This window comes from Clarias gariepinus, chromosome 3, assembly GCF_024256425.1.
Source record: "Clarias gariepinus isolate MV-2021 ecotype Netherlands chromosome 3, CGAR_prim_01v2, whole genome shotgun sequence".
Taxonomy (NCBI): Eukaryota; Metazoa; Chordata; class Actinopteri; order Siluriformes; family Clariidae; genus Clarias; species Clarias gariepinus.
The window spans coordinates 29,156,351-29,181,710 of record NC_071102.1 but is presented as its reverse complement, the minus strand read 5'-3'; the positions used below and the strand labels follow the sequence as shown (position 1 = coordinate 29,181,710).

Below are 25,360 nucleotides of genomic sequence, written 5' to 3'. Positions count from 1 at the left end.
AAATTTATAGAATTATAACTTTAGACTTTAGTTGTTTATTTTTTAATTAGGCCAGATGGTGGCAAGGAGAAAGTCTAAGTGAAGGAACCTTAAGAACATCCAGACTTAAATAGAATCCATCTTCATTAAGTGATACAGGACAACACAATTATATATGATCTAAATGTGATGAAAACTCAAACCAGATCTAGCGCAATAGAATAGATCTGTTAGGAGAGCAGAAATATCTAAAGACCAGGGCCCGTATTCACAAACCTTCTTAAGCCTAAAAGTTGCTCCTACTGACGGAATTCTAAGAAAATTCTTAGAATTATGTCATTTTCTTAGAATTTCCCCTTAAATTTAGGATTAAATCTTAGTTAAAAATAATTTACGAATCATCTTAGCTCTAAAAACAGCTCCTAAGGTAAAAATTGTTAAGAGTAGAGAGGATAGGCTTAAGAGTTTCTATAGCAGAGGACAAAATGATGGAAAGAATAAATATTCTCCAAATACTGAACATAAAGATAAAAGAAAACACTGCTTTTCTGTACAATTTGGTTCTCTTGTTGTTTTACGTCCTTACATCTCTCTTGGATTGTTCGCCACATACCATCCAAAAGTGCAACTTAAATAGACTGTCCTGCAATCATGTAAATTGGCAAAAGGTCAGCCATTTTGCTCCCATCAATCTGAAATAGTATAATAAAAGTAATAATAAAATCAGTTTGGTAAATAAATGTAAGAACTTTAATATAGTAACTACTGTGTGGAAATTGGTTGCTTCTAAAGTAAAGACATGTTTTCAACATTTGGCTGTTTAATTATCTTTAAGATATTTAGTCTATAACGAACAATTTGCATAAAGTAGCTTGTAGTCATGATTATACAATTTCATTATATACAAACATTATGATATCATGTATTCTATTTTCACAAAGAGTGTATTTCAAGACCTTTGCAGAGGTATTTTTTTTATCAACCAATCACAGTTCTTGAATTGCTGCATCATCCCTAGCAACTGGGTCAAACACACCCCCTCACTAAGATAAAGGTTTTTGTACTTTCCTTACTCAAAGTTGCTCTAAGAAGTTTTCTAAATCACTTAGTCTAAGACTCCCAGCTAGGACATTTTAGGCTAAGATAGGAGCTCTCTAAAAGAATTCTGAATACGGGTCCAGAAGGAATCAGGATGTCAATGTATATTTTGTGCAGAGTGCAAGCTGGGTATCCAGCAGGACTAGCTATTACAGCATAACTAAAAGGTAGAACCAGAATGAAATACAGACATGAACGCTTCCTGGGACTCATGAGACTCCAGGTAGACTTTATCATTTAAAATACCATTTCACCATAAATCCCTTAGTATAAACTAAACAAATGTTTTCACCCTGTTTTCTTTGAACTAAACAGATATGTTTTCACCCTGCACTCAAACACTTAGCCCGTGTCTGGGTCTGAGTCCTAAACACCACCTGGAACGCTGTTCCATAACTGTGGGGCTTCGTAAGAAAAAATTCTATACAAAGTACCAACAAATATCCTGCATTTTTAAAGAGGCGTGGCAGAATCTAAATCGGTTCACTCAGGTACTGTGGGGCAAGACTGTTCAGTGCTTTATAGGTCAGTTGAAATATTTAAATTTAATATTACTGGAAGCCATTGTGGATAAGATAGAGGTCATGTAACCACATCTGTTCCTAGGAAGAACTCAGACAGCAAAAGCATGAATAAGTTTCTTTGAATCATGTAGTGACATTTCTTTCCCAGTATTTTTATGAGATGAAAAAGGGCAGTCTATAATATAATCTACATGAGCTTTAAAAAAAAAGGATGGAATTAATAATAAGACCAAAGTATTTTACTGCTGCATGTTGATGAAAAAGAAAGGCCATCATCATTTCTAGCTACATGTTTTAGTACACATACAAGACTTCTGACTGGAAGTAGTAAAGTAGTAAACAGGAAGACATAAAAAGAAGGAATAAATAAAACATCCCTACACACTAAAGGATGCATAATTGCACATTTTAACCACCCCTAAAAAATAGTCAACTAGTCATCTCTTCCAAAGTTAAAGCAAATTATTTCACCTGTAAGCAAAGAGCACACCAATCCTAAAATCAGTTTTTAGCCAAACACAGATTGCAAAATAATAAACCTACACCTATAAAGTATGTACCACTTCTTAAAATGTGGTTGCTTAGAATGCACATGCTTAAAAGCATCGATTTCGAGGCTCAGAAAAGCTGGCTCTAAACTAGCTAAGTTGGATTGGATATTGATGCATAATCTGTAGATAAAAGGAACTGCAGTGCAGGCATTTTATTTAATTTTATTAGGCTTTAAAACACAACAAACCAGGAAGAAATCCAGGAAGTTTTAATCAAAGCCAATAAAACAGCATAGTCTTTTGGAGCTGACTGAATTGGCTTCATCTACTCTAAAATATTAACAAACTTCATTTAGCTTGCTTTAGACCACCTGTCTGCGTCATTTTCCATTTGCCTCAGTCATTTTTTTTTTCCAGTAGCCTGATTAATCTCTACAGTCTACAGCAGCATACCTGACGTACTTGATGGTTTTTATAATGGAATATTCCGGCCGGATTTTTATGTTTATATATACAGTATATATATATAGTATAAATATGTATCGTCAGGATTGTTTTACTAATTGTTGCCTGTCACAAAGCCATTTGGCTCATTAAATTAGACCTACAGTACCACCAAAAAACTCAACTGTCTAAATTTAGACTTCATGTGGCTCGACGTGAGTCTAATAAAGGATGTCAGGCAAGGCTAACTGTATATTATCTTTTACTCTGTATGCTGGGTCTGCTTTGGCGAGTGCACTCAGGTGTAGAGCTTGTTCGGCTCGTTATTCCACACACTCATTTGTAGTGGGAGTTCAGGAGCCATTGCCGGCAGCACCGAGTGCCTGCAGCACTGAGTTCTATTAGTATGTGTTCAACGTGCACAGCTCGTACTCAGCTGCAGTCAAACTAGCCAGTGTTCTGTAGTAAATACAACCCTGTAGCAAGTGACCCCAGTGAAGAGATTTATGTTGATGTAGTGGGGGATGGTAACGGTAGCAGCAGCAGCTATTACTGTATGCTGTTCCTTTACGGATTAGACGATTAAATTTAACAAGGATTTATCCCTGTCTGTACAATGGTGGGATTATCTGTAGGTTGGTGGCCGTTACAGTTGGCTAGTCCACAGTCATCACAGAGCTGTCTTATTTTTTTTTTTTGTCATTAGCACTGCTTTAATGTGGAGAAGGCTTGGAGAAGCACTCCACTCTACTATATCGTAAAAACAGCGGAGCGTGGCGATCATAAGTTTGAATCATGAAGATGCCACAGCTGTCCGTGACCAGGAGCAGAACTCCCCCTGCTCTCTGAGCGGGAATGATGGAATTTCTCTGGGTCCTGTCAGTAGTAATGATCTCTTTGTGGTTAGCATGATAGCAGAGAGCATTTAAGTAGTGCTTTAATGCTTTGATGCTCCACAGTCCCAAGTTTGTGAGATCCTGACCTGTATGTGAAGTTTCATGATTTTGTCATTGTTTTTATTTATTTTTTTTATTCCTCATTTAAAACATGCCAGTAGGTGGATTGTTGACTTAAGATTGCCCCGGTTTTAAAATGTTTGTGTGAATGTGTGTGCGCATTGTGCCCACTGACAAACTGAAGACCTGTTTAGGGTGTCCACCTTTACCAGTGTATCTGAGATTGGCTCAGAATCCACAGTGACTCTGGTGATGATAATTTCATTAAAAGGAATGTTCTCTCTAGTTTGGTCTCCAATTTTACCTGACAAGGCTTTTAAGGCAATTAGTAAAAAATGTAACAAAATATATTCACTTCTTAGCCAATGATAAAAGCACAAATGCCATTATGTTCATTATGTTCATTACTTTGCCATTAGTCACAAAATTGCACACACACTCACACGCACATATACACACACACACACATGCAAGTGAACATTTTGAATAATTTTTGAAAAATCACGAAAGTACGTTCCACTTAATGCTTCACATAGTATTTCTGCTTAAGTTTATCTTTTTAAAATTTTCATTTTATACACTATATTGCCAAAAGTAAAGTATTCGCTTGCCTGCCCTCACATGCATATCAGGTACTGACATCCATGTCATTATGGACCTTGCTTTGTACACTGGTGCGCAATCATGTTGGAACAAAAGGGGGGTGTCTCCAAACTGTCCCACCAAAGATAGGAGTATGGAATTGTCTAAAATGTCTTGGTATGCTGAAGCATTAAGAGTTCCTTTCACTGGAAGTAAGGGGCCGAGCCCAACTACTGAAAAACACTCCCACACCATTTCCAATATGACTGCGCACCAGTGCACAAAATAATGTCCACAAAGAGACGTATATCGGCAAGAACTTGACCGGCCTGATCAGAGTCCTGAACCCAACCTGATAGAACACCTTTGGGATGAATTGGAGCTACGCCGTCTCGTCCAACATTAGTGTCTGACCTCACAAATGTGCTTCTGGAAGAATGGACAAAAATTCCCATAAGCACACTCCTAAACCTTGTGGAAAGCCTTTCCAGAAGATTTGAAGCTGTTATAGCTGCAAAGTGTGGACAAAAATCATATTAAACCCTATGGATTAGAATATGTATATATCTTAATATTCGTCAGTCCTGTGGTTTTGCGCAAGGCGAGAATGAGAAATGCTCATACTCGAACCAAGGTGCTCGATGAGGGGCCCGTAACTACGAGAAGAGCTTAGCAAGTGTCACGAGCAAGGAGTGAGAGAATGATGCTAGCGCCACACAGCCCCCTGTGAGAATTCTCGTCGATGCTCTCCTCGATTTCACCAACTCTCTCTTGGATTGCGTAGATCATTCGCCAATGCTCTCTTAGTTCTCTTCAATCTTGCTAAGTAGAAAACGTGTTCTCGCTAAATTTCGTAGGACTCATCTTTGAGTACTTCTTAATCTCTTCAGTCACTCCTCAATCTCGCCGTCATGAAATCGGCGAGAACCACGAGCCCAGTGACTTTGGAAGTGCCTCAGGAGTGAGTCTAGGACAGTGGTTCTCAAACTTTCAAGCCAGCGACCCCTAATTGAAGATCGACAAGATCTCGCGACCCCCACTATCAAAAACAAGCAATAAACATAACAAGCTGTTTACAGTATTTTGACCATATTTACAATACATCAAAATAATTTTGGCTTACCTTTTGACAGGAAGGGTGTACTTGTTTTTTTGTTTTTTTTAGCTTGTTGAGCAATCATGTGTTTTGCCGGGCTTCATACTTTCATAAGCAAGCACTTCTGAACAGATTACACATTAAGGGAAATCTACGTTGTCAACAGTAGAGCAAGTGAATCCATACTTTATGAATTCTTCCTGATATTTTCGGCGTTTCCTACTTTGGTCTGACGGGGTCTTGCTCTTATGCTTGGTCGATGTGCATGGTTCCGATGACTCAGGCAAACTGTCCACAATTTCCTTAACATTTTTAGATTTGCGAATAACAAATTTATCCATCTCGGCAGTTGCGGTTTTCATGTGCAGTTGTGCGCTGTAGCAATAACTAGTGTGCCAGTCGCTGCACAGTGACGTCATATCTTTGAGTCGCGAATTTATTTTTTTTAAACACTCAATCAGTAATATCTTTACAAAATCAGAAAAATATTTATTTATAGCATTTACTTATATAATAATACTGAAAAGTGTGTATTATAATCACAAAAAAACCCACATAATTTTTTATTCCTCTCGCGACCCCTTGAAATTATTATTAGACCCCCAGTTTGAGAACCACTGGTCTAGGAGAGAAATGTGTAACTTTTTTTTTGTGAAACTTCAACAGGAAGAAATGACATGTCCAGTAATTGGGTAGCTTTTTGGCAAGATTGGCGAGATTGAAGAGAGGCTTGGGGATTTTGAAGAGCGTCCTAAAAGAGCCCAGTAGTTCAAGGACACCTCCAGGAGTACACCAATTTTCTCATCAAACCCTCTCTCTCTTTCCCTCTCTCTATGAGATTTCTTGTTGGACTTCTGTATGTATGAAATGTGCTTTAGATTGTTGATATATGGTTTTGTGCACACACCATGTTAATAACATTTTATAATGTTAAAAAGTAAAAAAAAAAGCAGTGGGTAGTTATTACTACAGCCTCCATAAATGGAATGATACAGTATAATAGGAGGACGTAACATGAGCTTTGATTGGTGCAATGGAGAACAAAAACCGAAACCAGAGCTAGCACATGACAAACCAAATACTAGTGATCTTCTTGCTCTTGTCATTGTTATTATCTTTATGTATCATGTTGCAGGCCATCTATAAAATGGTGTCCTCTGTGATGAAGATGCCTGAAGATGAGTCCACACCAGAGAAGAGGACAGACAAGATCTTTAGACAAATGGACTTGAACAATGATGGTGAGATATGAAGCTGTGCTTGGCTATACTGTCGCCTTATGTATTGATTTTTTTTGTGCATAACCCTTATGTATCTTCACTTCTTGGTTTCCCCACGCAGGTAAGCTCTCCTTGGAGGAGTTCATAAAAGGTGCCAAGAGCGATCCATCTATCGTGCGACTGCTGCAGTGTGACCCCAGCAGTGCCTCTCAGTTTTGAGTTCTTTTACAAACAGCGCTCCGTGCATGAAGGTTCTCGTCTTTCATTGTTATTTGTGTTCCAGATGGAAGAGTTTTAAGAGGAAAAAAAAAGAAAAGAAAAAGTGCATCCATTTTATTTTTAGTTCATTTGAGAAGGGACACACTTACATCTGAAGAACAAAGACAACACCCGCGAAGACGTCTTCTGTCTGCTGCGCTTCGTCTGTCCGTGTCTCCGAGGCCCGTGGAGCACTCAGCTAGCCACCACACTCCAGGCTCGTGGTTACAGGAAGGACCATTCCCTGGATATTGTGCATGCACTCCCACTCCTCCCTGTCCTTTGCTCTCACTCCTCCCAGCGTCCTGTTTTTATTTTCTTTTTGATTTTGTGTAGATGTGTGTATGTGTATATGTATGTGTGTATATATATATATATATATACATACACACGGTATAAACACGTATAAAACATATTAGGAGGCTAGTGTAGATGCCTTTTTACGCAGACAGTATTATGTAGCTCATGTAAGAATCCAAGTCCGTAAAAACAAACTCCAGTAGACACAGTGGACTGAAGCACTGGATGTTAGGATTTGTTCGCTTATGCCTTTTTATTCACTACAAGACGGCTGCAGATCTCATGGTTTTTGCTTGATTTGTACTTTGGTTTTGTACATATGTATTGTTTCCTCAAATTAATTTATTCTGATTTTTTTTTTTTTCTTTTTTTTTGCATGTGATTTATCACATTGTGAAATCTTGATTTCATCCCTGTGAAATCATCAGTGTCGTCTTAGTCTTCTGGTCTGCAGCAGTAAACCACTGGTGATCTTACTTTATAGCAAGATTGTTTTTAACCGGTGATCCGAGGTCCTTGTGGCGTCATTGTCACGAGTTCGAAGAAATATTACATGACAGAAGTACGATAAGATTTTAATCTGCCATCCAGACCCGAATCTTTATTTTACTAAGGTCATGATTTGCATCAGGGGAAACATTCCATGGTGTTTGGAGTTTCCGACGCTTGTAGCACATGCGATTCGAGGCTTTCCGTGCGCGCGCGCGTGTGTGTGAGAATGTGAGTGTGATGTGCGCATGATTCCTGTGCATGTGTGTGTGCTAAATTTATATTATTACTTCGTGTCGTAAAATACGGTATGTTTTTGAGGTAATACTGTGCTTTTGAACCACAACCAAGTGGCAAATTCCCCCTACCTTCTGTACATCTTAGATTTAATTTCACTACTATGTACATCCCATCTGAAATCTAAAAATATCCTAAAAACAATTGCAACTGCAATTAATTAACTACACATGAAGTCTATCCTTTTAAAGATTTGTTGCCAACACGTTTGTATTCACTGCTGGATATTTCAATTTGCTGAAGATACTACTAACTCAGACACTTTCGTTTTCTTTATCTTTCTTTCCCTTTCAATTCAACCCCTTCCAATATATTTTGTGCCCATCTTTGTGCACAGATTTTTTACTACAATATATAATATACATCAAACATGGCAGAAAAGTATCTCTTAAAAATATATGTTTTTTCTTAATAAAAAACGGAGAGGTTATCACAGTGAGCGAAAGCTCTAAGGGCTTACTTCCACTCTTAATTTAAGGGGTATAAGAAAAGATCACTACTTTTATTCCTCTACTTGGTGTCACAACATCTGAGCAGAGAAGAATTCCCCTCCTCCCCCCTCTCGGCAACATTTCAATCCGCCTCCTATGTTTTCGCGTATGGTGATGGAGCTTCGGTTGCTCATCTTACTTCACTCCCAGCTTTTGTCTAGCGCTTCAACGCGTTGCTTCCAAACTTTGCACTGAGACTGCGTACATGCCTCGGGATCCTTATTGCAATTTCTCTTTTATGTTGCATGAAAACTCATGTGAAGACACCATGATTGTTCCCTTGCCCTTTGCTGAAATTGATGACAAATATACATACGTGTTTAAAACTTTGTCTGGACGTTTTTATTCTGTGACAATGATTACAAAAAACAAAACAAGACTTTGATCAATGTCAGTGTTGATTTGATAACTGTTTGGTATCATCATATGAACTTGTTTTTAAAGCACCTTTCAATAAGTGCTCGATTGGATTGGTATCTGGGGAGTTTGGAGGCTGGGTTGACAACCTTTGGCTCTTTGCCTGCTGGGACCCATACGCGGTACGCCGTGAGTGTTCTGGTGCATTTATCGTAGCCAGCATGGACTTATTTGTGTGATTTGTGCTGCATTGGCTTTTCTGTGGGCTCGAACCAGGCAAGCTGGCTTTTCCTCCCCACAGGCATAAATGAGCATCGGGTGCCGGTGATCGCATCACCAGTTTACTGGTATATAATTATTAATCAATGCTAATGTATTAATGTTATGGCTGATCTGTGTATTATTTAATGATGCATTTTTATGGGACAGACAGTTCATAAATATTAAAAAGTTTATTAATAATCATCAAAAGCAAAATGAATTCATCCAAAACAAATAATTTAATCTTTTCAGCATGTCATTTTTGCACATTATTTAACACACAATTATATTTTATAAAAACGAGACTAACTGTCTTTTTCCCCCCTTTTAATTATATGTTGTAATTCACAACATTTAAACTGCGTGCACACAAATGTGCCAGGCAGCATTCCACACTCTCTTCCACATTTTTCTTAAGGAAAAGCATTTGAATGGTTCATTTTCAATTCAAACATGGACCGTACACGTTACAGATAAAGTCTTATGGAATGCACCTCTTCAGTGCAGACACACGCGCCAGTTTCATTTCCTTTCTAACGCCCCTTGTAAGAAGGAGCTGGATTTGGTCAATGTAATACCAAGCCTTAATTAGATCCAGAAGCTGGCCCTGTTGAGTGAGGCTCTGTTGAATTGAGATGAGGCTGCTCTGATCTGCGCCGAGCGGCTCGAGCTGTAGGGCCGTGATGCTCGCAGCAGCTCGTGCTGTTCTGGGGGGCGCGCCAGCTCACAGTCTCTATGGTAACGCTGGGGTGGTGGGACACGGCAGGGGAGCACTGGGGGCACAGCTACTCTGAGGGTCTTCACCTGGAAGAAAACACATCCTTACTGTACTGCTGCAGTATGAGTCATACATCAATGATAGTGTACATCATTCTCTCTCATACACACCCCCAAATATACACTTAGGAGAATTGCATGTGGATTAAAAAAAAATGTATACTAATAAATTACAGTGTGCTATATGGGGTCAAAGCAGGCAGCTCATTTATCAATATTACACAAAACACCTAATTGGTTTTTGCTCATTAAATTAAAAGGTGGCGGACATATTATTAAATTGAGATTAATTAAATTCACATTGGCATGTGGTAGAAGAAGTGCAAGTGATTCATCTTAATAAAATCTCAGTGGTCACCATGTTGATGTCACTGATTTATTACATAGACACGCCCACAATCAGCATTGCTTCAAAGGATCCCCTAAAAAAAAAAAAGAAAGAACCTTTTCCTTTTTGTTGCAACAACTATAATGTGTAATATTACCACATGTGCTTAACAAATCCTATTTAACAGAATGTAAACCAGTTTAATTAGCAAAATTTTTGTTGGCAGTCGCTATCCTCAGTGGCATTTGAAAAACCCATGGTTGCTGCCAGTGCAGCGGAACTGCAGGCAGGTTGGGCCAAGAACAGTGATGCATCCAGTAGGGTTGGGCACTATTCAATTTCTGATACCTTTCCACCATCGCCAAATTACACCCCAGTATATCGTCTGCCTAGTAAAGACAAGCATGCTTGTGTAGGAGCACATGGACCCTTGCTCTTCATTGTCAGTGCTGCAAGTGTTTAAAACACTAAAAAACCTCTGTGTCACTTTAAATTAACCTACTCTCGGGTAAAGCGGCTGTTTAACCTCTACCTGAGGAGGGTCACAGGCTGTTTTTCTTTTAGCAGCAATACTATTATACCATTCTATACAGAGACACTAGAACACTTAAGTCTACAACATATCTGCTGCACACAGACCTCTAACTGAACAGATTACACAAAACTCTGACAGAAGCTCTCCGTTATATATTTTTTTCTTCCCAGGAATATTTCTTTACTTATGTGAACTCTGTTATAACCAGCGTACATTGCGCAGCAGATTATTTTTCATTATGTTAATTAAAGAAATACCCTTGCTAGTTTTAAATACCCTGAGATACAGAGATACCGCCAACTCTGGCATCCAACAAAGCAATCATGATGATGGGAAATACTCTCTACAACCTCAGTTTCTCTCTAAAATGTTTCTCTAGCCAAAAACTCTAATAAAATGTTGTGTGTGTCTCCACCAATATTGCATGTGTGTGCCAGATGGAGCCCAACTGATCCAAATAAGGGGTTCTGATAAAGAAAATTTGAACTTATATTCTTTTTTTTTTTATCCGAACTAAACATCTCTGCTTTGTTGAAAAAAAAAAAAAAAAACGTTTTTTCAATACTGACAAAAATGTGCCAAGTTTGTTTTTACATTAATCTTAAACCTTCGAGGCATATTTACAAGTGGCCAACTTTGACCACTCAAAAAGCTTTTAAATTTTTTGCCTGATTATAACAATGAACTTAAAAGAGAATAAAACAAAGTGTTATATGCCTTGTATTGTGTAGTAAAGGTAAATTACTTAACCATGCAGGCACATCTGAATCATCATGAGTCTGTTATACAAGTAAGTAAAACACAAATTAGATAGTGTTACACACCGAGCTGGTCTCCCAGTGTATCCTTGTTTTGCGGCAGATGAAAGAGACCGACGCTGCACAGCAGCGCCCTGAGATCACCAGCTCCACGGCACTCATCACGATCAGCGGCACCCACAGGATCAGAGTGGTACCCTGAAAGCACACAGAGGGGATACTGCTTACTTCGTGCATGCCCACACAAGGCAGCAAGGTTGGATGAAGACTGGCCGATATGTGCTAGCAGCAATTTCAGCCATTGTGCTAGCAATCAGCCAATATGAAGTAAACAAGAGAAGAGGGTGTCATTTCACAGTGATGAAAAAGAGGCAGCAGAAACAAGAGCCTGTCAGTTATTATGGGAAAGAGCTGCTGTCAGACCATACACACACACACACACACACACACACACAAGCAATTTGTTTGGAAACATTTTTTGTAAGAGGAAGGAAGAGGTGAGATTAAAGGGCGAGGATAAGGCTGCACTGTTGCAGTAGATGCATCAGTTTGTTTAAGGATTCTAAGCAATTTGATGAACATGAATAATCCACAGGACTGATATAGAATTATACAAGCAGCACCACGTCTGCAATCCAATTACTTATACAGCATTTTTACAATAGACATTGCAACGAAGCAGCTTAACCTAAACCTGGATATGGACTTTAGATTTAACAAAATTCTTCAGACATATTGGCACCCTTTATCAAAATTATGCATAAGATGAACCAAATGTGTAACGGGTAATATTTTCATATTTAAGTAGTTCAAATAGGAAGGTTGAACATATCATTAGTTCCATCTTGATTTAATTTACAGTCAAATAAATTAATAAATAAAAATAGTAAATCATTAAAAATACAGTAATTGTCATTTACTTTTACATTTTCAGTTCAGTCAAGGAGTCAGTTATTCCACTAGGGGGTGAAAAAACTCAATATTAACAATATTCAAATATTGAATTTACTGACGAAATGATATAATTCTTGATTAACACACTGAAACCTTGGCATGTAATGATAGTTATGCAATGTACTGTATCGTAAAACAGAAATTTAGAAAGTTTCAAGGGTTGTTTTTTTTTGTATACATGTTTAATTGGACTAACCATTAAGAATCGAAATGTGTGATTGTTTTCAGCCAGCTCACTTCACATTTGTCTAAACGTAATGTTGCCTTAAATGAATCACCTAAAATGAATCAGAGTTTAAATATGCATATCATGGAACAGTTTAACTACAAATAAAAACACTACCAGACTTCAAAGCTCTGTGCTATTTACAGGTATATATTGTTATATACTGTACAATACCCTGCATGTGCAGATAAACAGCTTCTGTCTCTTGTACAAAAATATAGATACTGTACGCACATCTCGGAGCGATTCAAAATTATTACAATTCCAACTTGTTTGTATTTTTTAGGCATTAAATAAAATCGCCATGTTCATATTTCTATTTATATAAAATATCATAAAACAATAGTTTAAAAATAGTGTAGTAATGAATTTGTTTAAGAAATGATAGTTTAAAGTAATATTATTGTTTGTAAAATAGTATAATTTTTGAAAAAAAATTCCAAGGTCAACTCTACATATGCACAACAATGTTATTTCAAAGCAAACTACTGTGTATATGTATATATAAAATTCCCCCCCACTCTTTTTGCCTAAGAAAAGCTGACAAAATTATTAGATCAGTATAACCAGTACATCCCCACTCTCATTCCCATTCCCCAAACCATTAGCCAACATATTTACCTCCTGCTAAGAACACCCAGTGCACCCCAAGGCCTACTTTAGTCAAATTAGCTCACACTTTACACTCACTATAACCATATTATGTAAACAATAATGACTTATTTACCTCAAATCTATTAGAACAAAAGTGCAATAATATAATGTCATTTTATGCTGTTGCCTTTTTGAGGAACCACATGACTTACTGTAAAACAGGGCATATTCCCATAGAGATCTACTTTAACGCCAGACTATTGACTGTCTGACCAGTGACTCACATAAATGCGTGTGGGGTCATAGGGACACTCAAAAGTGATGCTGAAGTAGCTCATGTCAGCGGGCAAGTTGCAGTGTTGCAGAAGGCCTTTAGTGCCATAAATTAGCGTCCAAACCAAAGCGACCAGCAGCCCGACGACTGAAGCAGCAGCCAGCACGCCCCCTACTGCACTCAGCATGCACACACACCATGTCTGAACAAACAAGAGGCATTACGGTACAAAGATCAGTAAGGCAGCCTTCTGATACTACATAGCAAGGATTGAAAATGTATAACTTAAATAAACTCTGACAGTAGAATCAAACCAATTTAAAATCCCGTTGTAAGATTACACAATATAAAATATTAGAATTTCATTATTAAATTACGTTTATTATATCGTGCCACCGTGCCAGTTTTTTATTTTATATCTTTTCTTTATTTTCCATTAACATTGACAACAGCTGGAATAAGGAATAAGGATACATCAAGTATTCATCTTCCATACCACTTATCCTGTGACTCACAGGAAGCTCAAGTCACAAGGTTGGGGATGCCCTGGGTAGGTGCCAACCCACTATAAGGCACAAACATATACTGTACATGTACACACCTAATTATACACAATGAGAAACTTGGAAACAATCAGCCTACAGCACATGTACTGTATTTGGTCTGTCAAACAGATTAGAGTACCCAGAAGAAACCCACAAATCACAAAGAGAGCATTAAACTCCATGCATACCGACATAGGGTTAATTAAACCCCTGAAAGTGTAAGGCAGCAGTGCTATCCACTGAGACACCATGTGCCGAGATTTGAGCATGAGATTTAAAAAAAAAAAGAAAGAAAGAAGTAGAGATCATAGAATTCAGTTACAAACTACAGCTTAAACAATTAAATGAAAAAAAAAAAAAAACAGATTCAGTCATCCAGACTTACCAGGACTCGGTTTTTCTGGTTTTTAGAAAGGACTATGGTAAGTATTCCGACCAAGACTCCCTGTGGAAACATTAGGAAGTAGCACAAAAAGAATAAAGAATACAACATATTAAGCATTTCCCTGCATATCGTATTGTGTATGACTGTGTATGTGACAAATAAAATTTGAATTTGTATTGTCAACTTTTAACTTGTTAAAATGATTAAATGCTTTCTAAGGTAACAAAATCTCCCTTCACCCATGCGATAATGGTAACATGGTGATTGTTATGCATAACTCAGTGAGTATGGTGATGTTTAAAAGACATAAATACCAAAGCATTTACATTAATGTTACCCAGGGTGGAAAATGTTAATACATAGAAGAAAAAACGGTCACTGTGACCACATACAAGACATCCAGCTTAATTAATATGGATAAGTATTTCGGGGCCAAATCAATGCATCAAGGTTTGCTCTGGCATGTCTCACCACGAGGCCGGCTGTTAGAGCCAAAATGTTGGAGATGGCATACTCCAGGGTCTGGGTGTCAAGGCTGATATGCCTCAACACTGTGCCATGGACCAGGGCCGCCAACAGGAAATTCATATGACCCACCAACACCATACAGAGGCCCATCTTCATTAGAGACTTGGGCTCCTGCATACTGGCACAGGACACTCCTGAGATAGAAAACACATGAACAACCTGTTACCTGCTACAAACTGACAAAAATGCAAATGGGTGCTGCAGCATTCTTAGCTTCATTTCTATCTATTTCATCAGTAATGTATGGACAGTTTACACACACAAGAATTTCAACCAAACCACTAAAGACCTATCTGTTTCTTAGATATTTGAGTTAACTTTCTCCATGTGCTCTGTCACTGTCTTGCACAAATTAAGGATGCAGTGTCTGGATCAGACATCCACTTCACTGACTGCACAAAGGCACAAAGTCAGTAACCTAGAAACAGCTCACAAATCACAAAAGTGCCATTTATGATGATGAGCGAAACATCCCAGGAAACCCAAACGGCAACAAATTACTTTGGATGAAGTTACATCTTGATGGTAGACACAGCTCAATAAGATGAAGCCTAAGAAGTTTGCCCCTTAAGACCCCTTCTTTTTCCGTCTATTTTCAGTGGAGGAAGACAGGGATGCCTTGTCTATAGCCACTTTTGTGAGACTATCCTGTACGGCTAAGGAAGTAGTAGCAGTGGGGGCAGCATGGTGGATAAACTGCTAATCAGGATGTCCACGGTTTGAGCCCCAACACTGCCTGGCTGCCACCGTTGGACCTTGAGCAAGGTCCTTCACTCAAGCACTCAGATATAATCGGGGTTTGAGCTGGCAACCAGTCGCCGTAAGTAACTGCCATACAAACCAGAGTGGGCAGCCCGATGAGCTGGATGGCACATAGACAAACCCTATCCCCTAGTAGTAGTAAGCACTATGTTTAATCCATGCATGACTCAGCAAGTCGCTACTCAAACCCAATATATTTATTCTCTTTTTTCCAGAAAAGTGATCATGAATGCAGAGGCCTTCACAAGCCTCAAGAACACTTCCTAATTTGGAAGAAGGATGGTAGCATCTGTCCATTTCTAGATTAAAGAGGATGAAGTGGTTCCTAGAAACCCTTCCTTTCCATATGCTAATGTCATCAGATGTATTTTATGGGGACTGGCTCTTTTAAATGTTACCATCAAACCACAATTGAATAAATGATTTTTAAGGTTTAACCTCTAAGGACAGGCATTTCAATTCAAAGGTCTATCTCTGCCCTTTCTTTGGCCATTGGCATTTTCGAAATATCAGCAAGCAGCCTTAACCACCGAGGCATTCAGAAACCACAGACCGTATGGCTAGCATCTATCTGCCCCCACCTAGAAGCAGACTCATCATGACATGTCCAAGCTTCCAGTGCTTGGTCTCAATGCAAACCCAGAAAATAGCTTCTTCACACAGATACCAAGCACAATTTTAAAAGACATGAGAAAGATTTGGCAAGTTGCAGAAAGTCTGTTCTACTACTATCTGGAGATCACAATGCAATTCAAGGTTTTACAACATAAACATCATGCTTTGCTTTAGCCCAAATCAAGCTGGGCTCATTCCCAAACACCATCCCATTTAATCCTAAGGTTTGCCAATTCCTTGGCCCGCACAAGTTATCATGAGGATTAAAACACCACTAGAAGCACTACTAAAACGTTGATTAACGATGGTAGGCATCTATGTACCTGTGGTTCTACAAATAGTTCCACATAACAGGTCGAGTCATCTGTGACCAGCGAGAACAGCATTATTTATTGCAAATGCCATGTCTACCTGCAATTTTTGGGAGTGTTTACAGTAAATGTATGCATGGAGACTCACTGAAAAGGGTAAGATGGTAATATGCACTGCCTCTGGTATTTCATACATAACTAGAACGTTTTTTTCTTAGTAAAGGAAAGGTATAAAGATTGAAGTAATCATACATACTGTACACTGGTATTGTGTATAAACTGTATTGAATACTATATAATGTATATTTATACAGACAGATAGATATATTGGAGTGGTAGCTCAGGCAGGTAAGGCTCTAGGTTGTTGGTTTGAAGATCTGAGTTCGAGCCCTGCTGTCGGTGGGTTGCCACACCCAATACTATCCAGCCACTGGTCCCAAGCCCAGATACAACGTGCGTGTACACACACACTGTATATATAATTCTAATACCACCTGTTCCTAGCCAGTAGTATGTTAGAAATATTATAATCTGACATTTTGAAGAATAAGCCAAAGTCTAGCAATGTAGTTACTGCTTATTAGTGCAATTTAAATGGACAGTTGTGGCCCAGACGGTTAAGGCTAATTCCTAGGTTACTGATCAAGAGGTCAGAGTTCAAGACCCAGCACCGCCAGGCGTGAGCCTTTGAGCAAGCCTTTTAACCCGGTCTGTGCTCTGACCCTAGCTTCTTAACTGGGACATGCAAAAATATTTTTATTTAAAACTTTATGCTCTTTATGAGCTAGGTAGAACATCTCCGATCAGCTCCAGTGGTAAACCTCTAACTTCAGAAGGTAGGCTGCGTGGAATATTTTCAGTCCAAAGTCACAGTGAAGTTAAAACAGTAAGTGGAGTATTGATCGTACACTGAGGTCAGAGTGAAACCTACTGCATCAAAAATGTCATCCTTATCAATCATTACCTCAATGAAACAGTGAGAATTCAATGACTATTATAGGAAACATGTGCTAATAATTATTTAATACATCAGGAGAGAAAATGAAAGGGCAATCCTAGCTTGTAGGAAAGTGTAGCAAATTAATGAGAGAAACAAATGCAGGTTCTGCACTATGGAATAAAACCAAGCACACAATAAAGTGAAGAAAGTTTGGTTTGCAGAAGCTACTTCTGGTTAAAAACTGTATTTGTGTTAATTAGCCTTAGTAACCTAGTGAACACACTAAGTGCAGTCTTGGTTTAACATTCACTACATCACTGAGTAATCAGTCTTTCACATGTATCCAGTGCTTACCTGAATGATCCATTTTCTCCTGGGTCTTCAATAGCTAAAGTCATAAGTCATCATAAATAAAGTTATGAACAAACTTCCTGCACGGCGACAGAAATGTACACAGACCTTCACATATGAGGCTCTACACCTGACACGCAGGACAGACCTGAATGCCGTGCACACGCACAGCTGGGATTAAAGAGCGCGCATGCGCTGAAAGGCTCTTTTTTAATTTAACGTCAGGGAGCTCGAGCGCTCTGTTGATTGGTGATGTAGAAACTGCACATTTGTTTTGAACTTGTAGTTTGTCGAATGTACTTATTTTTTATTCGGTCGAATGTACTTATTTTTTATTCAAAGTTTGTTTCCTGACTTATGTTTTCCTTTAAAAAGCTTCTTTTTTTTGACGACAGGAACGAGAGGTTAAACCAACAACAACAACTCCAGGGCGGGAGTAATTTAGTTTTTACTTCCGGTACTCCTGTAAAATAATAATAAGATATATAATAATAACAGTAATAATAATTGTTGTTGTTGTTATTTAATGTAATGTTTGTTTAACGTTTTTTGGAGAGGGGGCGGTATTTATTATTTTCTGCTCCTTTTATCCTTCCTGGCTATATGGTTTTGGATTGTGTGTTGCTGTTTTGTTAAAAAATAAAATATAAATAAATGGTATATAAAAAGTTTGTGATGAAGTAGTGCAAGTGTGTGATAAGGTGAGATTTAATACAGTATAATTGAGGGATTTGGCCACAATTGGATGAAATTGGATCAAATGGATGACAGTGTCATTTTGGATTTTTCAGTTCACTTCTATTGCAAGTGATTGGCTTTATTATTATTTTCTTCTCCATGGACATGACTTCATTACACTCAGGTTAAGCATCAGGTTAAACACACTTTTGCTTCAAATATAAAGTGCATTATAAATAAAATGTATTATTATGATGATGATGATTCCGTGTATGAGTTGAGTCTTAATGAGTTTTAAAGACTGTGTTAATGCTAAACTGAGTGAATCCCAAATGAGCACCACTGCTCCAGATATTCAGTCTACATGATTCAACACATCTTAAATTAATTTCCACCAGGTCCTCCTGCACGTTCATTCTCAAGTGAACATTACTGAATCCCAAGGGAGAAAAAAACACAAATTCACGAAAATTATCAAATTATCAGTTTCTTTCTAATAAATGAATAAAAACGAATGAATTAATTAGTTATACAGCATGCCTAACGCTAGAAGGCGCCCTTTCATGTTTTAACAAATATTCTTGAATATTATAATTTTTTTGCTATAAAACAGGAAAAGACTCGAAAGATTGTTCACTTTTATTTATTTATTATTTTATGCATATTAAAAAAAAGTGCCTATTATCCTGTTGTGGTAGTTATTTAAATAATTCATTTGTACAGGCAAAATAAAAATATATAAATGTATTATTATTATTAGTAGTAGTAGTAGTGTTGTAAAAGCTTTAAAGATTAAATAACAGCCAAGACTTTAGATAGAATAGATTAGAATAAGTAAGTACATTTTTATCTTATAATTATGGAACAGTCTGGACCACAGATTTTAGGAATGTCATTACAAAAAGCAGAAGTCATAATGAATTCTATCCATACATTCATGATAAGAATAGCAATGGAATAAACTACTTTTTTACATTTTAAACAATATTTCTGTTTTATATATGACATGTATTAAATGTTATATTTTGCTTGAGACTGTCGTTTTATGATTGCTTTTCTACCTTCTCAGGATGAGCAAACTTATAGTCAATCGTGGTCATTGGTATGTTACACTTATCACATCCTGGCTCTCCGCACCTTCTGCGTCGGGTGACGTGGCTTCCTTTGTGAGTGAGATGTAAAATGCGCATGGCGAACAAGTAGAAGATCTCTGACACGTTCAGGATTATGCAGATGGCTGAGGCCCCTACCATAAAGTATGTGAAGACCCGTTTCTCTGTAGGCCGCGCTATGTAGCATGTCACCTGTCTGCAGGGTTCAACATCACACACCACACTGCGAGGCATGTCAAAGTTGTGGTAGATCATATGCAACAGGTAGAGGAATCCCACCTCTACACCTGTCTTGACAAACAGGCTAATGAGGTATGTCCACCACAGACCTCCATGTTTCTGCCCAGGGTTGTCGTAGAGCTTTGCCCCGTCACCATGCACGAGGCGGTATTTGCGCTCACGATCTTCACGGTACCACACATGCATTACAACTAAAAAGGAAGGGCAGGTGACAAAGATGAGCTGTAAGGCCCACAGCCTTGTGTGTACAATGGGGAAGAAGTAGTTGTAGCAGGCATTAGGGCAACCAGGTCTTTTGGTGTCGCAGTCAAATTCTTTTTGATCATCGACCCACACACGTTCGGCAGCCACCACAAACACCATGACGCGGAACATGAACACTAGTGTCAGCCAGATGCGTCCGAAACCCGTGGAGTATTTATTCACCCCACTGAGGAGGGATTCAAGAGTCTTCCAATCCATATCAACCCAAGTTTTGTCTAACGTTGATTAGAAAAGTTTTTTGAGAGGGTGAAGTCCAAGATTTTCCTGTTTTTCAGAAAATCAACGAAGCTGTAGAAGTTGTCTTTAGATGGTGCAACTGATTGACAGCAGTCATAGGAAACCTTTGCCAAAGTACAAAATGGTTTAATTATATTTTTAAAAAAAATTTATATCAGCAATATTTTGTAAGATACAGTACTGTGCAGAAGTCTTGAGCTACCTGTTATTTTTTTTATATTTTGCTTTCAAAGAGCCAAACTTCCTTGTATTTCTACATAGTCTTGAGCAATTCCTGAAGGAATTTTTGGCTTTCGTTTTCAGTTCAGTCCTTGTGTCTGACCAGTTTTAGAGGACTGTTTTTGTTTGTTAAACCACACGAAGATCACGATAATTTAAGGCATAAAACCAGTGAAAAACAGGTGCAGATGATGACAGATGATCAGTTCAGCTATTAGCATACTGGTGATGCTAAGTGCTGAGTGGTTGGAACAAACAAGAGGCAGAATGAGGTTGCTGCTCGGGTTATTACATAAACAACTTATTTTTAAAATATATCCATTCATGTATCATTTTTAGCTGATAACAGTAAACCATATTGTTCCCATTTTAATTTAGTCAACATAATTAAATTTCATTTAATATGGAGAAATGTGGCTCAAGACTTTCTAGACAGCACTGTATCAATTTCAACTTAAAATATTTGTTAAAATGACTACTTTTAGGAGCATAATAATAATAATCATCATCATCATTATAATGAAGCAACAGTATTAATTATTCACTCTGATTATCCACAGTACCTATGTCCTTCACATTTTAGTGTTTTTCTCATCTTGCAAACGTAATTCAACTAATCAGCTAATTCACAGACTAACCTGAGTTGAATTAGGTTTGTAAGATCAGGAAAATACGAAAATGTCAAGGTCTCCGGGTGTACTCCAGCACCATAATTGGAATGCTGTTGATTATATGACTAATAAGACAATTAGAGAATCCAGTTAGATACAACCAACAAATATAGTAAAAATCTCATACCTATAATGTTGTCTGATCCATAGATTAATTCTGATGACCAGCTCACCACCTTCTATTCAAACATCTGTGCACTCTTACTGTACATTGAGTAGGAGCACTTTGTGCGTCCACAGATTTTGTCCTGTGTTTCAGAAAGAGGTGTGGTTTTGGCACTTTAAAACTTTATCTTGACATTGGCTTGATATGGGAAAGTGACCAAGTCCACTTCAGTGCAGTTTTGGATCAAAAAGACTAGAACGCCCTGTATAGTATTAACTTTACATGGCGTCTTTACAATCATATACATAAAATTCTAATACACATTTATATAAACATACAGTACAATATGTCTTATAACAGACTTTTTATGGCGGCATCTCTTTAGAATGTTTTCAAAATAAAATGCACTTCTTTACAGTGAATTAGCTTGGAAACTTATTTTATTTTATGGTTCATATCCAAAGTTTGGAAAAACCTTATCATAGATTTTATCACATCCTGTGTGACTGTTCAGACATGGAGCTTATCTGAGTCCATAACTGTTAAATAACATTTGCCTTGATTTTGGAGCCTGGCCACTCCATTCAACCTTTTTCAAATACTTATGACTCAAACATGAATAGGATTGACAGATATGGCTTCTTTATCTACTCAAAAACCAAACAATAAGTCTGAGCGTAGTTACGTGTACCGTGTTTCTTAAAGCTAATGGGCTATTAATTTAAAATTACATATGAATAATGTAGGACGGGACAGAACGCAATGTACTGATTAATTGGGTTGTTTGTTTTTCAGGGAGTTTCTTTAAAGCTCCAGCTATTGCTAAATGATCTGATATCTGAATGATCTAGGTGTTGGCTTCTCAATCGCACTTTTTAAATAAAACAACAAAAAAAGTATTCACACATGTACACACAGCTCTGTGCATGCACTGCTACACATCCAGTGCTCAGTCCAATTCAGGTTTTCGGTGATGAGTAAATGGTCATTATCTTATTTATTTAGTTTGTCTTAGTTTGATTAACATGTTTTATATGAATAATCATTTAATTTGATTTTATTTATTTCATTTACGTGTCTTCATTAACTCTTTAATCCTATTCAGCATCCAGTGTATGGAGCAGAAACCTTTTGCCCAGATTGGATGCCATTGGATGTCCATTACAGTGCCCCATGCACACACACAGTCACACCTAAGAGCAATTTTATTATCTCCACTGACTGGCAGGTTTTTGGACAAAAACTTTAGGGGGGAAAAATGAACCTGAACCTGAGCAGTGAGAACAAAACCCTGAGCTCAGTTTTTATTATAGTGATTTCATAAATAGTATAATATATAAGAATAAATCAAATGCAAAATCAGGACTCATTTATTTAAGCATGTCTTCTTTAATAAAACAAATTATAAATTAAAAAAGAAAGCCAGCTCAAAAAAACAGAGATAGAAATACACCTTCATATTCATCCTCTACATTACAGTAGACAATAACATTCCTTTTTCTTTTAGAAATTGCTCCTGGTTACATTGATGAATATAATATTTAATAAACCACATAAGAGTTCATCTGTCTCGATCATTTATGAGATGGCTAAGCTGTATGCAGGAGCGCTCATTTCTTTATTTGGAGGATGTTTGTCAGTGTTTTCGAACAATGCCGCCTCCGTCATATTGTCCTGATTATGTTTGTTGGCCTGAGAAGAGATTGTTGCGATTTGTCGTTCACGTTTGTTGAGTTTGTATGAGACAGCACATTCATTGCAGCGCTTACAAATGAGGTACAGTATCTCACAAAGCGTCAGCAAAATACAGACCAAGCTGACAACCAGTAGAAAGATGGTGAATATGCGCTTCTCTGTAGAGCGACTGATGAAGCAGTCAGTCACTTGAGGACAGGGAGCCTCCTGACATCTCACCAGCAAAGGGAAGAAGGTGGCTTCATAGATGTAGAAGACGAGAAATATGAACACGGCATCTACTGCCATCTTAAAAACGAGGCTGAAGAGATACGTCCACCACAGCCCTCCTCGCTTCTTGCTGGTGTCTATGTAGAGATGTGCACAGCCCTCGCCATACTTCACCTGGTGTTTACGTTCACGGTCGTCCCTGTACGCCACGTGTAGAACCACCAGGAGCGAAGGGCAAGTGACGAAGATGAGCTGGAGCGCCCACAGACGAGACGGAGATATGGGAAAGAAGTGGTCGTAACAGACATTGTGGCAGCCTGGCTCTCTGGTGTTGCAGTCGAACTCCTTTTGCTCGTCACCCCACACTTTCTCAGCAGCCACCAGCAGCACCAGCAGACGGAAGATGAACACCACAGACAGCCATATGCGACCAAAAGCTGTCGAGTACTTATTGACGCCACTGACGAGGCTCTGAAGAAAAGCCCAGTTCATTTTCACGCTAGAGGACACAAGGTGATTGTGTGGTTGGCTTCGACACTTGCTCCAACTGCCTGAGGTGTGTCACCCACTGCAGCTATTATGTGGACAAAGTGTGACCAACCCAGTGGAGTAAATAAATACAATAGTGTGAGTGTGTGGAAAGGAGATTAAAAGGCTACCTAGATAACAAGCAAACACTGGGCTGCCCTGCTAACTCATGCCAAGAGTCAGGGCTTGGGCATTTTTTCCAGACATAAGGTTCTTGTTATCAGATTAAATGATCATTGAAGATAGTGTACTACGCAAGATGAGGCTGACTTCGGTTAACATTTGGCACATTATAGAAAACCATAATACTTATATATTGATATCGCACAAGATCCACACTATGGTACATGGTTCTACTATGGTACACACTTTAGTACAATGGTACATGTTTTATAGTATGGTACATGGTTATGTAACCAACCAAAAATATGTTATGCATGTTAATGGACCCTAATAGTAATATTTATGTAGTATGTTTCCATTTGTCTATGTGACATTAATTAATACCATATTGGATTATGATACTCATATTATTACAGTAATATGATGCTGTATGTACTGTACTATATCAGTAGTATATATAAACATATCTAATATGGTAGTATATAGAAGATATATAGATGTAGCTGAACTTTGGTAGCCACTGTGGTATCCAATGAGTACCAATGGAATGTGTTTACAGAAAATGCCAGCATGTTACTACTGAAACATTTTCAATTTTATTCATAGTGCACCACTGTACCATAAAATGAGACTGCTGGCTATATGTAGGGTATCCACTGTACATATTGCCCTTAGAACACAGGAAAGCTGTGCCAGCTATATAAACGGTATCTACGTATCACTATCTACATATCTACATAGCCCTTATAACACATTAATAAGCATTGCATTGTAAATTTAAGAAATGAGAATTTGTCAAAATGCATTAAAATTACTGTAGGTTTATACAATATTGTCTTATAATAATATTGTGATAAAACAACCATCAGGTCTCATTATGAGTAGACTGATACAAACACTGAATCACTGTAATTTTCCTACAAATCATGCAGATGTAACAAAATTGTGCTTAGTTTTGTATTTTTCTATACAACAAGAAATTCCAATCTACTAATTTGGCTGGACAATAAGCAAATTCAAGCACTTATACATTTCACTATTCTATCACTCTGGTTCTCATTGCTCCAAAAAAATTCTAATGCCAATAGTGCTCTTGCTTCAGAACAACAGAACTCTTGCTCATGTGATATACTGTAGCTTAAATGTCTATGTAACAACAACTTTAACTTTTAATTTAATTTAAGTTGGGTGCTCTAAGCCGACAAAAAATACAGAAGTGATATTTAAGATTTTGTACATAATATCATGTTTGAAAATACACTACCTTCACATTTCATTTTCATATATAGTCTCAGAAATTAAGGTACTATGCTGTACTGTGTTTTGTCACTACAGGGTGGTTAATACAATGTAAAAAAAATTTTGTCACGTTCCATTGACGTTCCACGTCAGTGGAAAGCTTATACGACTTGTCATAACCTAATAATGGAAGGATAGGTTAGAAAAAGAAGATTTTACTGTAATAACAAAAAAAAAACTGCATTAAGAAAAAATTAGGGTTTAAAAAATGTTGTTGAATGTACAATCTACAAATGTACAGCTTTACAAAGT

The 25,360-nt window shown here is 37.8% G+C and overlaps 4 protein-coding genes across 5 annotated transcripts in view; 1 reads left to right on the top strand and 3 right to left on the bottom strand.

Annotated features, from left to right (window-relative positions):
* Positions 1–8,551, top strand: part of hpca (hippocalcin) — a 40,828-nt gene extending 32,277 nt beyond the window's left edge. For both annotated transcript variants that reach the window (XM_053492404.1, XM_053492405.1), the window contains exons 4-5: positions 6,306–6,411; positions 6,512–8,551. In XM_053492404.1, the coding sequence (XP_053348379.1) occupies positions 6,306–6,411; positions 6,512–6,609 (204 nt within the window). In that variant the 3' untranslated portion in view covers positions 6,610–8,551. The remainder of the gene's footprint in view (positions 1–6,305; positions 6,412–6,511) is intronic.
* Positions 8,552–9,403: 852 nt separating this feature from the next.
* Positions 9,404–17,886, bottom strand: tmem54b (transmembrane protein 54b). Its single transcript, XM_053492402.1, has 6 exons — positions 17,730–17,886; positions 14,691–14,881; positions 14,220–14,279; positions 13,300–13,491; positions 11,308–11,439; positions 9,404–9,647 (listed from the first exon to the last, which is right to left on the bottom strand). Exons 1-6 carry the CDS (start codon positions 17,740–17,742, stop codon positions 9,432–9,434), a joined length of 804 nt encoding a protein of 267 aa, XP_053348377.1. The 5' UTR covers positions 17,743–17,886; the 3' UTR covers positions 9,404–9,431.
* Positions 17,887–19,133: 1,247 nt separating this feature from the next.
* On the bottom strand, positions 19,134–21,352 carry LOC128518947 (gap junction beta-3 protein-like). Its single transcript, XM_053492403.1, has 2 exons — positions 21,275–21,352; positions 19,134–20,361 (listed from the first exon to the last, which is right to left on the bottom strand). The coding sequence occupies exon 2, from the start codon at positions 20,216–20,218 to the stop codon at positions 19,448–19,450; it is 771 nt and encodes a 256-aa protein (XP_053348378.1). The 5' UTR covers positions 20,219–20,361; positions 21,275–21,352; the 3' UTR covers positions 19,134–19,447.
* A 1,248-nt stretch (positions 21,353–22,600) lies between these two features.
* LOC128519021 (gap junction beta-5 protein-like) lies at positions 22,601–23,708 on the bottom strand. Its single transcript, XM_053492514.1, has one exon. The coding sequence runs from the start codon at positions 23,648–23,650 to the stop codon at positions 22,832–22,834; it is 819 nt and encodes a 272-aa protein (XP_053348489.1). The 5' UTR covers positions 23,651–23,708; the 3' UTR covers positions 22,601–22,831.
* Between the last annotated feature and the right edge of the window lie 1,652 nt (positions 23,709–25,360).

Excerpts from the sequence above, each read along its gene's own strand:
- tmem54b (XM_053492402.1), bottom strand. Across the intron at positions 11,440-13,299 it reads ATGACCCCACACGCATTTAT|GGTACCACTCTGATCCTGTG; the intron begins GTGAGTCACTGG and ends GTGTGCTTTCAG. Across the intron at positions 9,648-11,307 it reads TACACTGGGAGACCAGCTCG|GTGAAGACCCTCAGAGTAGC; the intron begins GTGTGTAACACT and ends GTTTTCTTCCAG.
- LOC128519021 (XM_053492514.1), bottom strand. The coding sequence starts at position 23,650 with ATGAACTGGGCTTTTCTTCAGAGCCTCGTCAGTGGCGTCAATAAGTAC.
- LOC128518947 (XM_053492403.1), bottom strand. The coding sequence starts at position 20,218 with ATGGATTGGAAGACTCTTGAATCCCTCCTCAGTGGGGTGAATAAATAC.